The 13,950-nt window shown below is 39.5% G+C and overlaps 1 protein-coding gene across 1 annotated transcript in view; it reads right to left on the reverse strand.

Annotated features, from left to right (window-relative positions):
- NCKAP1 (NCK associated protein 1) overlaps positions 1-13,950 on the reverse strand; it is a gene marked incomplete at its 5' end in the record, with an annotated part of 112,364 nt that overhangs the window by 11,288 nt on the left and 87,126 nt on the right. The window contains 1 exon segment of the mRNA XM_014586051.1: positions 5,896-5,989. Within this exon segment, the coding sequence (XP_014441537.1) occupies positions 5,896-5,989 (94 nt within the window).

The raw sequence follows: 13,950 nt of genomic DNA on the forward strand, positions 1-13,950 counted from the left end.
CAGGAATGGAGTGAAGTGATTTGTTTTGATTTTCTGCCTATGTAGCTTGTTTAACGATCATCATAAAGCATCTTTTATTAAACCACACAAACAGGCATAATAAACTAACACGATGAAAATTAAAACTGCAATGTTAACAAACTGATGTAAGGCACAAGAATGTTATAAATTCCACATGAGCAGGAACCAGTCTTATTAATCTTTTTATCTATCTGTAGAATTCAGTCAAGTACTTCGTACTCAGAAGACTAGCAGATGGTCAATGAAAAGGTGACTTAAGATGAGACTTAAAAAACTGTTACTACCCAGAAAGGGTAAGAATTAAGGATAAAAATAAAAATTTCTTTGAGAAAATGTCATCTATAAGGAAGAGGAAAAAAGAGAAAAGAATTTCAGCCCAGAAAATAAAACAATAACTAATCTAGAAAAAGGAATGACAGAATTAAGTGAAGAACAGAAAACAGTAAGTAGAAATGGAATATTATACATTTTCTAAGGGATGTTATCCAGAATTTAATCAAATGAGTTTGCAAAAAACTACACCCTACACTCTCTTTTTGAATATGTATAACAACAACACATTAAAAGTTCTAAGAAACTTTATAGTACAAAAATATTTTGAGGGGCCAGCAGGAGGTGTGATGATTAAGGCACTGGATTCCCACACAGCCAAATATGGTTCAAGTCCTGGTTCTGATGGCTTAAAAATCATTCCAAGCACGTGTGTGTGCATGCTAAGAATCCTGAGAGGAGAATGGAGGACAAGGGACTATGATGTGGCCATCTCCATTGGGAGTGATTTCTCACTTTCCCTCTCTATAAGTCTCTCCAGTGAGCATGTGTGCCTTATGGCAAAGATCTAAAATAAAAGATACCTCCCCCAAATTCTTTTTTTTGGAGAGGTTTTCGCTATAGGGTGTGTGCACTAGCCAGCCAGAGAGAGAGAGAGAGACATAGAGACAGAAAGCGAGAAATCACCCCCCAGGGTGGATGGTCATGCCGCAATCCCTTCTCCTCCATTTTCCTCTCAGGATCCTGGGCACGCACGCACACACGCCCGGCGTGAGTTTTAAGCCACCGGGTCCAGGACACGAACTGCGGTCGACTACATGGGAGTCCAGCGACATAGCCATTACGCTAACTGCTGGTTCCCTTTTTTTTTTTTTTAAAAGAACTGCTTATGTCATTTTATTTATCATTTCTTCCTTTTAATTTTTTTTGTGGGGGGAGGTTTTTACTATAGGGTGTGTGTGCTCGCCATAAAGACAGAGAGAGACAGAGAGACAGAAAGCGAGAAATCACCCCCCAGGGGGAATGGCCACACCACAATCCCTTCTCCTCCATTCTCCTCTCAGGATCTTGGGCACGCAAGCACACACGCCTGGACCCAATGGTGTGAGTTTAAGCCATTAGGTCCAGGACTCAAACCGCGGTCGACTACATGGGAGTTCAGCAACACAGCCATTAAGCTAACTGCTAGTCCCCATCTTTTTATTTTTATTTGACTGGTCTGGGACTCAAACCATGCAGCCAAGTAGAAGTTCAGTGCCCCAACCACCATGCCATCTGCTGGACCCCCCAAATTCTTTCTTAATTTAATGTAGCATAGCGTCAAAGTATGTCTTTGAACTGAATGTGACCCACAAATTTGCAAACTCTGATCCCTAAGTTAGAACAACTACATGTGAAATTTGAAGAAAGGAAGACTCAGAGAATACCAAACATTTCCAGTGTATATTACCAGATGGATGATGGGAGAGGTAAAAAAAAGTGGTTATGGGTTGCTCCTATAACACAGCAGTAAGTGCTGTTCATAGTGAGTTAGAATCCACAGGGCCAACCAGTTTGACTTCCAAATCTTGCAGCCAGAAAAAGATGCTGAGTGTGTGCATATATGTCTGACCAAAATTCCAACGAGATGGAAAAATGGAAGAAAAACGGACTACAGCATGACCACATCTCATTGGAGAATGTTCTCTCTCATGCATGCTTAGCACTTGCACCCTTTGCCAACATTTTTTAAAAAAAAACAATTTAAGCAAGAATATCAGGCTTTTTGTTTTTTGTCCCCATCTACTTGTACCACTCATGAAGTCAGAAGATACTTCCCGTTACAGAGAAACTCTGAGGTATATGTCAGTCAATCTGTATTAGAAAATGTCTAATGCAATGTTTTTCAAACTTCAGTGTGAGTCAGAATCACCTGGAGGACTTGCTGAAACACAGGTTGCTGGGCCACAGCCCCAGAGTTTCTGATACAGTAGGTCTGCTGTGGGGGCCCAATAATTTTTAAGCTCCTAGATGGTACTGTTATTTGCTGCTGCTGCTGCTGGTCCATGAGCCATATTGTGAGAAGCCCTGGACGAACTAGCTCTTTGTATTAAACATGTGGAGCTGCATGCAAGAGTTAAGGCTGAGGATGCACATTTAAGACTCACTGATAAGTAAGATTGGATAAAGTATTCCTAACAGGGTTGTAAGAACAAAAATGGAAGAGTATAATATCACAAAGTAATAATCTGTAAAAGATGATCAATCAAAAAGGACTAAGAAAAAGTAGAAATAAAAGTACTGCCAAACGAGAATGAAATGTCAAAGGAGAACAAAAAAGTTGAACACTATAGAAAAATGAAGCAGAGTGAGTTTCAGAAGAGCACCAGATTTTGCAAATGGGCAATCACTACTGAACAATTTCAAAAAGCTAGAAAGATGATCAAATGTGTATTTAAAATATGAGGAAGAAACATGGGGGAAAAAAAGTAGCAAGAACAAACTAAAAAGACTGGAAAATACAAGTTGACAGTAAAACAATGAGCAAGCAAACAAATGATCAGATAAAAATTTAAAAAGTAATTTCAGGAACCAGCAAGTGGTGTGGCAGTTAATGCACTGGACTTCCACAGTGCTGACAGTGGTTCAAGTCCCAGACCTGGCAGCTTATATGCACTCGCTTGTGCACGCTCTCTCTCTCTCTCTCACGTGAGCCCTCTAGCAAATTAAGAAAAAAAAAAATTATTTTTTTAAAAAGTAATTTCCTACTTATTCACATTCCTCCTTCCCATAATGCTTCCTAGTTCATATTTTCATTTTTCATTTCATTTTTAAAAGCATCTATAATAAGCCTGAGCTTTTTTCTCTACCTTCTGGCATATAAAACTGCTAGTTTTAACATTTGTAGATCTGTGATACCACCATAACCACTGTGGTGAACACTGTCATCACCCAGAAACTCCCTCACTGCCTTGCTATTATAGTCTTTGCAACCATTATCTGTTCAATAAGGAAATATTTAGTGTATCTTAATTATATAATCATTCTTACTAGGTACATTTTTATTTTTAAAAACAGAATAAGGTAACAGAATATAGTAATTCTCCTAATTATTTAAAATAAAAATAACATAGGGGAAATATATAAAACACACATGACTAATTTTTTTCTGAATTTTATTTTTTATTTGGGAAAATAGACTCTGGTTTGCTTAAAATCCAGATATTTTATTTGGAATTTCACTTTTTTTTTTTTAAAGTGTTGGGAGGACTTCTAAATTAGTAAGAATGCCTTTAAAATTATTTTTATTTATTTTGTTTGTTTGCTAAAGTGTGTGTGGGCTTGCTGGAGAGAGCTGGGGGTTAGGCAACAAGGAAAAAATGTGTGAAAATCAACCCCAGAGGGGATGGCCAGTCACAATCCCTTCTCCCTTCTCCTCTTGGGGTTTTGGGACCAGACTCAACACACCTGGCATGTTTTTTTTTTCAAGCTGCAAAGCCTGAAACTCAAACAGTTGAAGTCAGCCATGTAAGATTCAGCTGCCAGGACCAGCAGTTGGTATAATGGCTGGGCTCATGTGCATGCGTGCCCAAGATCCCAAGAGGAGAATGGAGGAGAAGGGTTTGCAGCATGGTCATCTCCTCTGTGGGATGATTTCTTGCTTTCTGTCTGTCTTTCTGGCTAGCACACACGCCCTATAGCAAAAACCTCTGCCCTCCCCCCCCCAAAAAAAAGACTCAGCTGCCTTAGCCACCACTCCACCAGTTGTCCTGTATTTAAAATAATTTTAAATTGGGCCATCCAGTGACATGGCAGTTAAGGCACAGGACACCCACCCAGCCAACTATGGTTCAAACCCTGGACCTGGTAGCCTAAAAATTACACTGGGTCTGTGTGCATGCATGCCCAAAATCCCAAGAGGAGAATGAAGAAGGGACTGCAGGGTGTCCATCCCCCTGGGGCGGGGGTGGGGGGAGCAGTGATTTCTCACTTTCTCTCTCTCTCTCAGGCAAACACACATGCCCTGTGGCAAAAATCTGAAGTACAGGGGCCAGCAGGTAACAGTGGTTGACTCCAACATGGTCGACCATGGTTTGGGTCTTGGACCTGGTGGCTTGCTTTCTCACTTTCTTTCTCTCTCTCTCTGGTCATATTTTTAAAATAATAATAATGGTGCCAGTAGGTGGCATCATAGTGGGCATGCTGGAATCCCACATAGATGACTATGGTTCGAGTCTTGGACCTGGCAACTTGCTTTTTAATTCTTTCTATCTCATTAAGTTAAAATAAAAAAGTTAAGTAAAATAATTCTTTAAAAATATAAATTAATAAAATTAAATTAAATAATTCTAGAAAAAATAACAAAGTAGTTCAAGTACAGAAGCCATTAGCAGTTAAGGAGTACACAAAGGAAGTCAAATCCGATAGGGCTATCCAGGGATTGAGTGCCGGCCTCAGCAGCCTGAAAAATATGCTGGGTATATACATGCATGCTCAGGATCTTGCTGGGATACAGAATTGGAGGAAAAGGATTTTAGTGTAATCAGGTTCCACTGGTGGGGGTAGTGCTCTCTCTCATGCACAGGTGCATACCCTATGACATTTAAAAAAAAAAAAAAAGAGCTCAAGTACAAAACCCGAAAGGATAAAATTGACATTTATCTAAAATAGCTTTCTGGCCGAACACACTGTAATATATACTTCAGATGCACTGCTATTTTATAATGTACCTCCCACGAAGAATCAATGTCAAATAGACATTAAAAATAAAATCTTTTTTTTTTTAAGTTGAAGGCTCAAATTTTCACATAATGAAGTATAAGTCAGCAACAAAAAGGAACAAATTAATGACTCAATTAACAACACAGATAGGTGAATCTCAAAAACAGTAAGATGGCAAATATGTATTTACTCTATAGTGGTCAGTGGTTGCCTGGTTTTGAGGCTCGGGGTATGAGACTAGAAAGAGGCAGGATGCAACTTTAGGAGGTGACAGAAACTATCTGATATTTTGACTGCGGCGATAGCTACGTGAATGTATACATCTGTCAAGATCTATTACACTGTTCACTTAAAGGTGTGAATTTTACAGTATGAAAGTCAAACCTTAGTAAAGTTGACTTTAAGAAAGTTACAGGCTCAGAGGTTAATCCTCCTTTTGTCTAAATTAATGTAAATTTACCATATTAAATTTTTTAAAGATTTTACTTTTAAAAATTTATTTATTTTAGTTTGACCAGAGAGGGACAGAATGAGAAAGAGTAAAAGTGAGAAAGCAAGCTGCCAGGTCTGGGATTGGAACTATAGTTGGCCACGTGGGAGTCCAGTGCCCTCAACCACCACACCACCTGCCAGCCCATACTGTATTAAATATAATGGGTTAAAGAACTAGTTGTTACTGATAACATTCATGAAATATTTGATATATGGAATGAAGAGTATATAAACAAGTTAATAAAAAGGCAAGCCATATACTTAAGACATTTTGACTGAAAAGTGTCTAGTTCTCTTTATAAGCTAAAGAGTACTCTTCATAACTATTTGTGTTTACGTGACAAATTTTGAGCAAAAGCTAAATACTGAGTGTCAAGATCTTAATGTTTATAAAGACTATGAGTTACCCACATGACAATCGTTTAAAGAGTGCAGCCATCTGGTCTGGTTTGTCAAAGCTGGTCCTCATTTGCGTTAGTACATCAACATTCTCCACCACGAGTTTCTACAAGAAAAAAAAAGATCCTAAGGTCAGGCAGAGACCTTCTGTGTTAATGATATAAGAGCATACTTAGAAGTTACAAACTGGAAAGTAGGAAACACAATTCATGAAATCCAGATGCTATGCTGTATTTGGTTGCTGTTTCAATCAAAGAATCTTAAAGCTATTTACACAGGATTCATGTTTTTCTTCGATTTACAAATTCAAAAAGCAGCTTGGAAAAAAACCCCAATAATATGATAAAGGCTCTGCTTATGCTTAGACACAGCAAAATTTCAACAATAAAAAGTGTGTATTAGGACCAGTAGATGGCATAATGGTTCCATCTCTGAACTCCCACATAGTCAACCAAAGTTTGAGTCCCAGACTCGGAGGCTTAAAACTATGCCAGGCGCATGTGTGTGCATACCCAAGATGCCAAAAGAAGAATGGATTGCAGTGTGACTACCCCCCAGAAGGATGATATTTTGTTTTCTGTTTTTCCAGTGAGCACATGTACTCTACAGCAAAAATCTCTCTTAAAAAAAAAAAAAAAAAGTGGATATTAAATGAATATAGAGAGCAACAACTTCCAACCAAAACTTTGCTAAAGCTAAAGTTGGTCAAAGAGAGGCTAGAGGATGTGTTTAGACATGATTCATCCCTGGATATATACAGAAAGAAACTTCTACATGTGGTGCCACTTAAATAGAAGCTGTATTAAAATACTTCTCAGCAGAAAATATAAAATGAAAGTATCAACTATGTTCTACTCCTCACTCCAGTTAACTACGGCACCACTAGGCCACAGGATGCCACTTCACACTATGAAAGGCGCACGGAAGCCCCAGATTTAGATCCTGGGTCAATCTAACCATACCTTGTGTGCACCAACGATTTCGACTTGCTAGAAGGGGAAAGGGCTGTGATGTGGTAAGATCTGTCAGAGGTATCTCTTTCTCTGTCTCCCTCTTACGAAAGAAGTAACTAAACTAAAACCAAACCAAACCAAAAATCTTATTTACTTCTCTTTCAGGTACATCAAGAAAACAGAAGGCAAGTTCCATGGTGCAGTGGTATTGCACTTGCTGTTTAAGAACAGTCAAATCCTACGTAGAGACCACCATTTGACACCCTGGGCTAGTCAACCTGAAACAAATAGGCACATATGCCAGCGCCAAGATCTGAAGGGCAAAAGCAGTGAAGGAAGGGGACTGTGGCATCACCAGATTCTGTGGAGGTTACTCCTCTCTCCACATGCATATACACATATCTATCATGTAGAAGAGAAAAGGGAGGAGTAAATAAGGGAACAGAGTGGGGACCAGCAGTTAGCACAATGGCTATGCTGCTGGACTCCCACGTAATCGACCGTGGTTCGTGTCCCAGACCCGGTGGCTTATAACTCACGCCAGATGCATGTGTGTGTGTGCCCAAGATCCCGAGAGGAGAATGGAGAAGGGATTGTGGCGTAGCCATCCCACCTGGGGGGGTGGGGGGGATTTCTCGCTTTCTGTCTCTATGTCTGTCTCTGTCTGTCTGGCGAATACACGCGCCCTATGGCAAAAACCTCTTTTTTAAAAAAAAAAGGGAAGAAAGTGAAGGACAGCGATTCAGAAAAACTATAACTCATTAAAGTATGTTTTTCTTAGCATGGGAAAAGCAACTTAGTTAAAAAATTATAACTTGGCTCAGCAGGTGACATGGAAGTTAAAATGCTGGATTCCACATGGCTGACTACATGGTTAGAGTCCTGACCTGGCAGCTTGAAAATTCATGCTAGGCGTGTATGCACGTGTGCTCAAAAATCGCAAGAGGAGAATGGATTGTGTCATGCCCCTCACCACCAGGAAGGTGTGATTTCTCACTTTCCCTCTTTCTCTTTTTCCATGTGCCCTATAGCAAAAAATAAATAAATAAAAAGGTAACTAAAACAATTATAATTAATTTCATTCTGGTAAAGATAAGCCTGTATAACAACAGAGTTCTAAAACAATGGAAGGATAAACTAAATGAGACCATTTAAATTTACTCTTTGTTGCACTGTTACCTGAGGTAAGTGCCTTTATCACCAAGTTCACCATTATCATTTTTCCAACTCTTACAAGACTCAAGTGACGTTTATAATTTAATTTTTGATATCTGTATCTCTATAGAGTGCTTTAAATCAGAATTTGCTTTATTTTTTGGCTCTCCATGGAGGTTCTCAGTCTTTATTATACACAATAACCTGTGGAGCTCTTTCCAAATACATATATCCAGGCTCCAATCCTGGATGTTACAATTCGGCAGACCTGTGTGAGCAGATGTAGCATGTGTATCACTGAAAGGGCCCTGAGGATTTTGTTACAAACGAAAGGTTAGTGACAACTGGTTTAATGGGATCATAAAAAACTGTATTACATAAAATCTTAAAAATAGATAAAATCTATAAAAGTCACTTTCCCTAAAATATTTGTAGTATTTTATTTCGGTTACTTGATACTGTATATTTCTCATAATGCTCTAAATCAGGTATTCTGTTCTAGTCATATTTACTTGCTAAATTCAAGTTCTTAGTGTCCGACTAGACTGCCTGCTTTGAGACAATTCAATACTGTCCCAACCTGAAACTTGATTCAATATATACAGAGGCCACATGCCCATCCCTGATAAGTGCTCATTCATTCTGTACATAGTATCCCCTACTAGTGAATCAAGTACCTTATTTTATGTGCTAAGATAAAAATCAGTACTGTAAGACAGTTTCAGAAATACTAATAGAGGGTAAATACGGCTTAGTATCAATTATGGTACATACATAACAATAATAGTAACTGTCATCATTTGTTAGTTAGTAAGAGTTAAGCTCTTATATGAGGCAATTTATAAACAATCACATTTACAGCAACCCAAATAAGGGAAGCAATATTTCAATTTTATAGCTGAGAAAATTAAGGCTCAGAATAGCTGAATTTTAAATTACAGAATTTAGAATGTGAGTTCAGGTTTGTTTGATTTAAAGAACTATGTATGCTCTTAATCCCTAAAGAAATGGTTCCTACCATTAAGTGTGCATCAGAATGCTCTGGAGAACTTACGAAAATAAACACTGTGAGCCAGTCTCATGGTCTAGTGGTTAAGGGAGCTGGATATCATGTAGCTAACCATGATTTGAATCCCCTTCTTGATGGCTTGAAAAACACATCAGACATGGGACCAGCAGTTAACGTAATGGCTATGTCGCTGGACTCCCACATAGTTGACCACGGTTCGAGTCCCGGACCCAGTGGCTTAAACTCACACCGGGCGCGTGTGTGTGCGCGTGCCCAAGATCTCGAGAGGAAAATGGAGAAGGGATTGCGGCGGGGCCATCCCCTTTGGGGGGTGATTTCTCGCTTTCTGCCTGTCTCTCTCTGTCTGGTGAGCGCACACGCCCTATAGCAAAAACCTCTCCAAAAAGAAAAAAAAAGAAAAAAGAAAAACACATCAGACACATGTGCATATGTGCCCTGAATCCTAACAGGATAAAGAAATGCAAGAAAAGGGACTGTGTGTGGCATGACTAGACTCCACAAATGGGTGCTTCCCCACAATCTCCCTCAACACCCTCTGGCCAGTATAACAAAAACAAGCCAAAAAGAAAAAACACAAAGAATAACGACAACAAAACCCCCAAAACCACACTGCTCAGTCTTAGCCCCCTAGTTCCTAATTTAGAAGGTCTGAGGTAGAGACAAAAACCCATTTCTAACAAGTTCCAAGGTAATGCTGCAACTACTGTTCTGGTATCCATATTTTAAGAACCATTTCCTGAAAGTATTTGTTGGCTTATTATATTATTCTTTTACAAAAAAAATTAATGATGTCTTTTTTGTCAGAAGGTTTTTGTGCTCATGAGAGAGAGAGAGAGAGAGAGAGAGCACATCTTCGAATGGGGGTGTGGTCATACCGCAATCACTTCTGCATTTCTCCACCCTGTTGGGATTTTTGGGCATATATTCACATGCACCCAGTGTGTTTTTCTAGCTGCCGGGACTAGGATTTGAACTACATGGGTTAGCAACGTGGGATCCCTCAACCACCATGCCACAGAGCCAGACAATGGTGTCTTTTCTTGAAAGTATAGTTAAGATCTAATTTTTTCATTTCTCCCTAAATCGTATCATGAAACTAGGGGCACACTCTCTCTCGCTATTTTTTTGAGAGGTTTTTGCTATAGGGTGCGTGCGCTCACCAGAAAGACAGACAGAGTCAGAGAGACAGAAAGCGAGAAATCATCCCCCAGGGAGGATGACCACACTGCAATCCCTTCTCCTCCATTCTCCTCTCGGGATCTTGGGCATGCATGCATGGGAGTCCAGTGACATAGCCATTATGCCAACTGTTGGCCCCTCTCTATATATTTAAAGCCACTGATAAAACTTACTGTCAGAAGATAAAAAGCTGAAAGTAGTATTAGGAATTACAAGGGCCAATAGTTAGCATGCTGGTTAAGGCACTGGATTCTCACATGGCTGTGGTTCGAGTCCCAGACCTGATTCAAGTCCGAGACCTGGCAGCTTGACACTCACACCAGGCCCATGTGAGTACACACCCGAATTACCAGGAGAATGGAAGAGAAGGAATTGTAGCATGATTACCACCCTTCCCCCAGGAGTGATTTCTCATGGTCTCTTTCTCTGTTTCTCTCTGGGGAACACATTACTCTATGGCAAAAATCTTAAAAAAAAAAATAATAATAGGAATTACCAATGAAACTGTTCAGTGAGTGAAACAAATTCATAGTGCTTAAAACTTTTTAAAAATCTGTTGGGTATTTTGTTAAAAATAAAGCATTAAAACTCTAGGTATAATTCATATTTAAATACCCTACTTTATTTGGAAAAAAAAAATTCTAAGACCCTTTAGAACTAGAAAAACTGATGTGTAAAATACCAAAATAATTCTTTTGGCAGGATTGGAAGGAGAAATAAACTCAGTGGGCACAACTCCAAATGAAATATTCATGAATTCTAGTAGGAAGTAAGACTGGTTGTTTTCTTCCCCAGAAAGTAATAAACATGTCTCACCACAAGTACACATCCATAGTGTCCACTAGGTCTGACACAATTTATTCACAACCATCAAATATAAAGATGCTTTTTATTACTGGCAAAAAATTTTACTCTGAAACAAAAAGGGCCTAAGCTATAACAGAAACCAAAAGAATTAAGATCATTTTTAAGTTAGCAGAAAAAGATGCAGCTACATGGCATTTAGTTTATGTCAATTTAAGATAAATATAATGAAAGAAGAGCCAGCCCTGTAGTCTAACAGTTGAGGAGCTGGATTTCACACAGCCAATCATGGTTTGAATCCCAGTACCAGTGGCTTGAAAAACATGCCAAGTGTATGTATATGTGTGCATGCCTAAAATCCCAACAGGTTGGAGAAATGAAGGAGAAAGATTACAGTGTGACTATGTCCGGGGGGGTGGTGCTTCTCATTCTCTCTGTTTCCATCTCTCTCTGGTAAGTCCATGTATGCTCTGGCAATTAAACAAAGAAAAACAGAGGCTAAGAAGTTACAGAGTGATCGGGAACCAGCAGTTAGCGTAATGGCTATGTCGCTGGACTCCCACGTAGTCGACCGCGGTTCGTGTCCCGGACCCGGTGGCTTAAAACTCACGCCGGGCGCGTGTGCGTGCGTGCCCAAGATCCCGAGAGGAGAATGGAGGAGAAGGGATTGCGGCGTGACCACCCCCCCTGGGGGGTGATTTCTCTCTTTCTGTCTCTATGTCTCTGTCTGTCTGTCTGGCGAGCGCACACACCCTACAGTGAAAATCTCTCCAAAAAAAAAAAGTTACAGAGTGATCTTAAAAACATTGTATTTCCCCTGAAATCATTGTATGCACTAATTAAAATAAAACTAAAAAACTATAAGAGACATTAGAATGATCTGCTGGAGAGAATGAGGGCTATAAACCTTTCAGAGGGAAATATGGTAACATACAAAAAAAAATTAAGACATGTATACTCAGATAAAGAAATTTTTCTATAGAAATGCTCATACAAGGACTGGCATGTAGTACTAAGCACAGTACATAGAAAGCTGTATCCTACATGGCCTACCACAGTTTGCATCACAGCCGTGGGAGCTTGAAAAACACCCCAGGTTAGTGTGGTGTGTGCCACAAATCCTGACAAGATGGAGCAATGGAGAAGTGACTGTAGTGTGACCACACTCCATTAGGGAAATCACTCTCTCTTGCCCTCTGGCAACTGAAAACAACACTAAAACCCAACAGGACCAGCTTCATAGACTAGTGGTTAAGGGAGTTGGATCCTACATGGCTGACCACAGTTTGAACACCTGCCCTGGAGGCCTGAAGAACACACCAGGTACATGTGCATGCATGCCCACAATCCCAACCAGATGAAGGAAAGGAGAAGGAACTGTGGTATGACCTTGCCCAACTGATGGATGCTTTCTTTCCTACCCGTCTCAATATCTCCCTGGTGAGTGTACATGCCCAATGGCAATTAAAAATAATTATTTTTTAATTAAAATAAAAGAGAATGTTCAAACAAGTATGTTAACTACATGGAAGTACTGGTTAAATGTAAAGAATTCTACACATATGTCTAAAATTCTATTAAGAAACTCACTACAGTGAGACAAAGAATAAAAAAGACATAAGCCTACAATAACAAAGCAAACACTAGAGAAAAACGAGGCCAAACAAGAAATGTCAACAAATTTCTGGAAAAAACTAAGCAGAAGTTACAAATATGATCAGCAAATTCCTACAGAGGCAATACAATATAGAAGCAAGTTGATGGCCAGCAGGTAGTGTGGAGGTCAAGGAGCTGGATCCCAAATGGCTGACTCCATGGTTTGAGTCCTGGACCCGATGGCTTGAAAATCATTGTGCACACGTGCATGCGTGCCCAAACCCCGAGGGGAGAATGGACAAGGGACTGCAGTAAGGGTGATGTCTCACTTTCCCTCTCTTTCTAGATACAGCTCTGAAACTATTTATTCTGTTAATTGTGATTTTAATTCTTTAATGTCTTTTTAGTGCAACAAAATTACTTCTCTTAGAAAAATTTAAGTTCTGAAATTATAGAAACAAATGAACTTACAGATTTTTACTCCCCGCATTGATAGGTAATTCAGATCACCTTTTAGAGCTGTCTCTCAATGGGCTAGACTCCTTTAAGACACACTGAACCTGGAAGAGGCCTTCTTGAAGACACAGCCTCATGGATTCTGCCATTTTGAGGGAACAGAAATCAAGACTTCCCACTGATAATTTGGACTCCAGCACACAAAACTCACGTGACTGAACTTCCAAGTTTGGGAAGAAACTGACCATCAACCAGATGACTAGAAATCGCTAAAGGACCACAAGAAATATGGGAAAGCAGGAAAATACCTCTCCTCCAAGGGAAAAAGATAACTTGTCTTCACCCACACACAGTTCAAGGGAACTCATGGAAATGTCTAATAAAGAATTCAGAACATTCATAATGGCAAAACCAACAGAGATGGAAGAGAAGAGAGACAATTAACTGCTGAAGAGGAAGGAGAAAGAAGTTGTTGAGTTCTAGGAGGTGAGGAAATTCATGCAAGATCTAAAAGAGGAATTTCACACTTTACAAAAGAATCAGATGGAACTGTTAGAGATGAAAGCTATAATACAGGAGGTCAAAATCTCCCTTGAAAGTATTAAAAGCAGACTAGATCATACAGAAAATATAATCTCAGACATAGAAGAGAAAATTGCTAGCCTAAAAAATCCACCACAAAGACTGAGAAAATTGTCCAAAAATTTGAGACTAATATACGAGAAATACTAGATACGTCCAAACATCCGGATAATAGGCATCTCAGAAGGTGAAGAGACTCATAAGGGCATTGATAATCTATTCCATGAGATCCTACAAGTAAACTTTCCAAACCTAGAGAGGCACTCAAAGATTCAGTCCCAAGAAATACAGAGGACCCCAAACAGAATCAAC

This window comes from Tupaia chinensis, unplaced genomic scaffold (assembly GCF_000334495.1).
Source record: "Tupaia chinensis unplaced genomic scaffold, TupChi_1.0 Scaffold000111_1, whole genome shotgun sequence".
In the NCBI taxonomy this organism is placed as follows: Eukaryota; Metazoa; Chordata; class Mammalia; order Scandentia; family Tupaiidae; genus Tupaia; species Tupaia belangeri.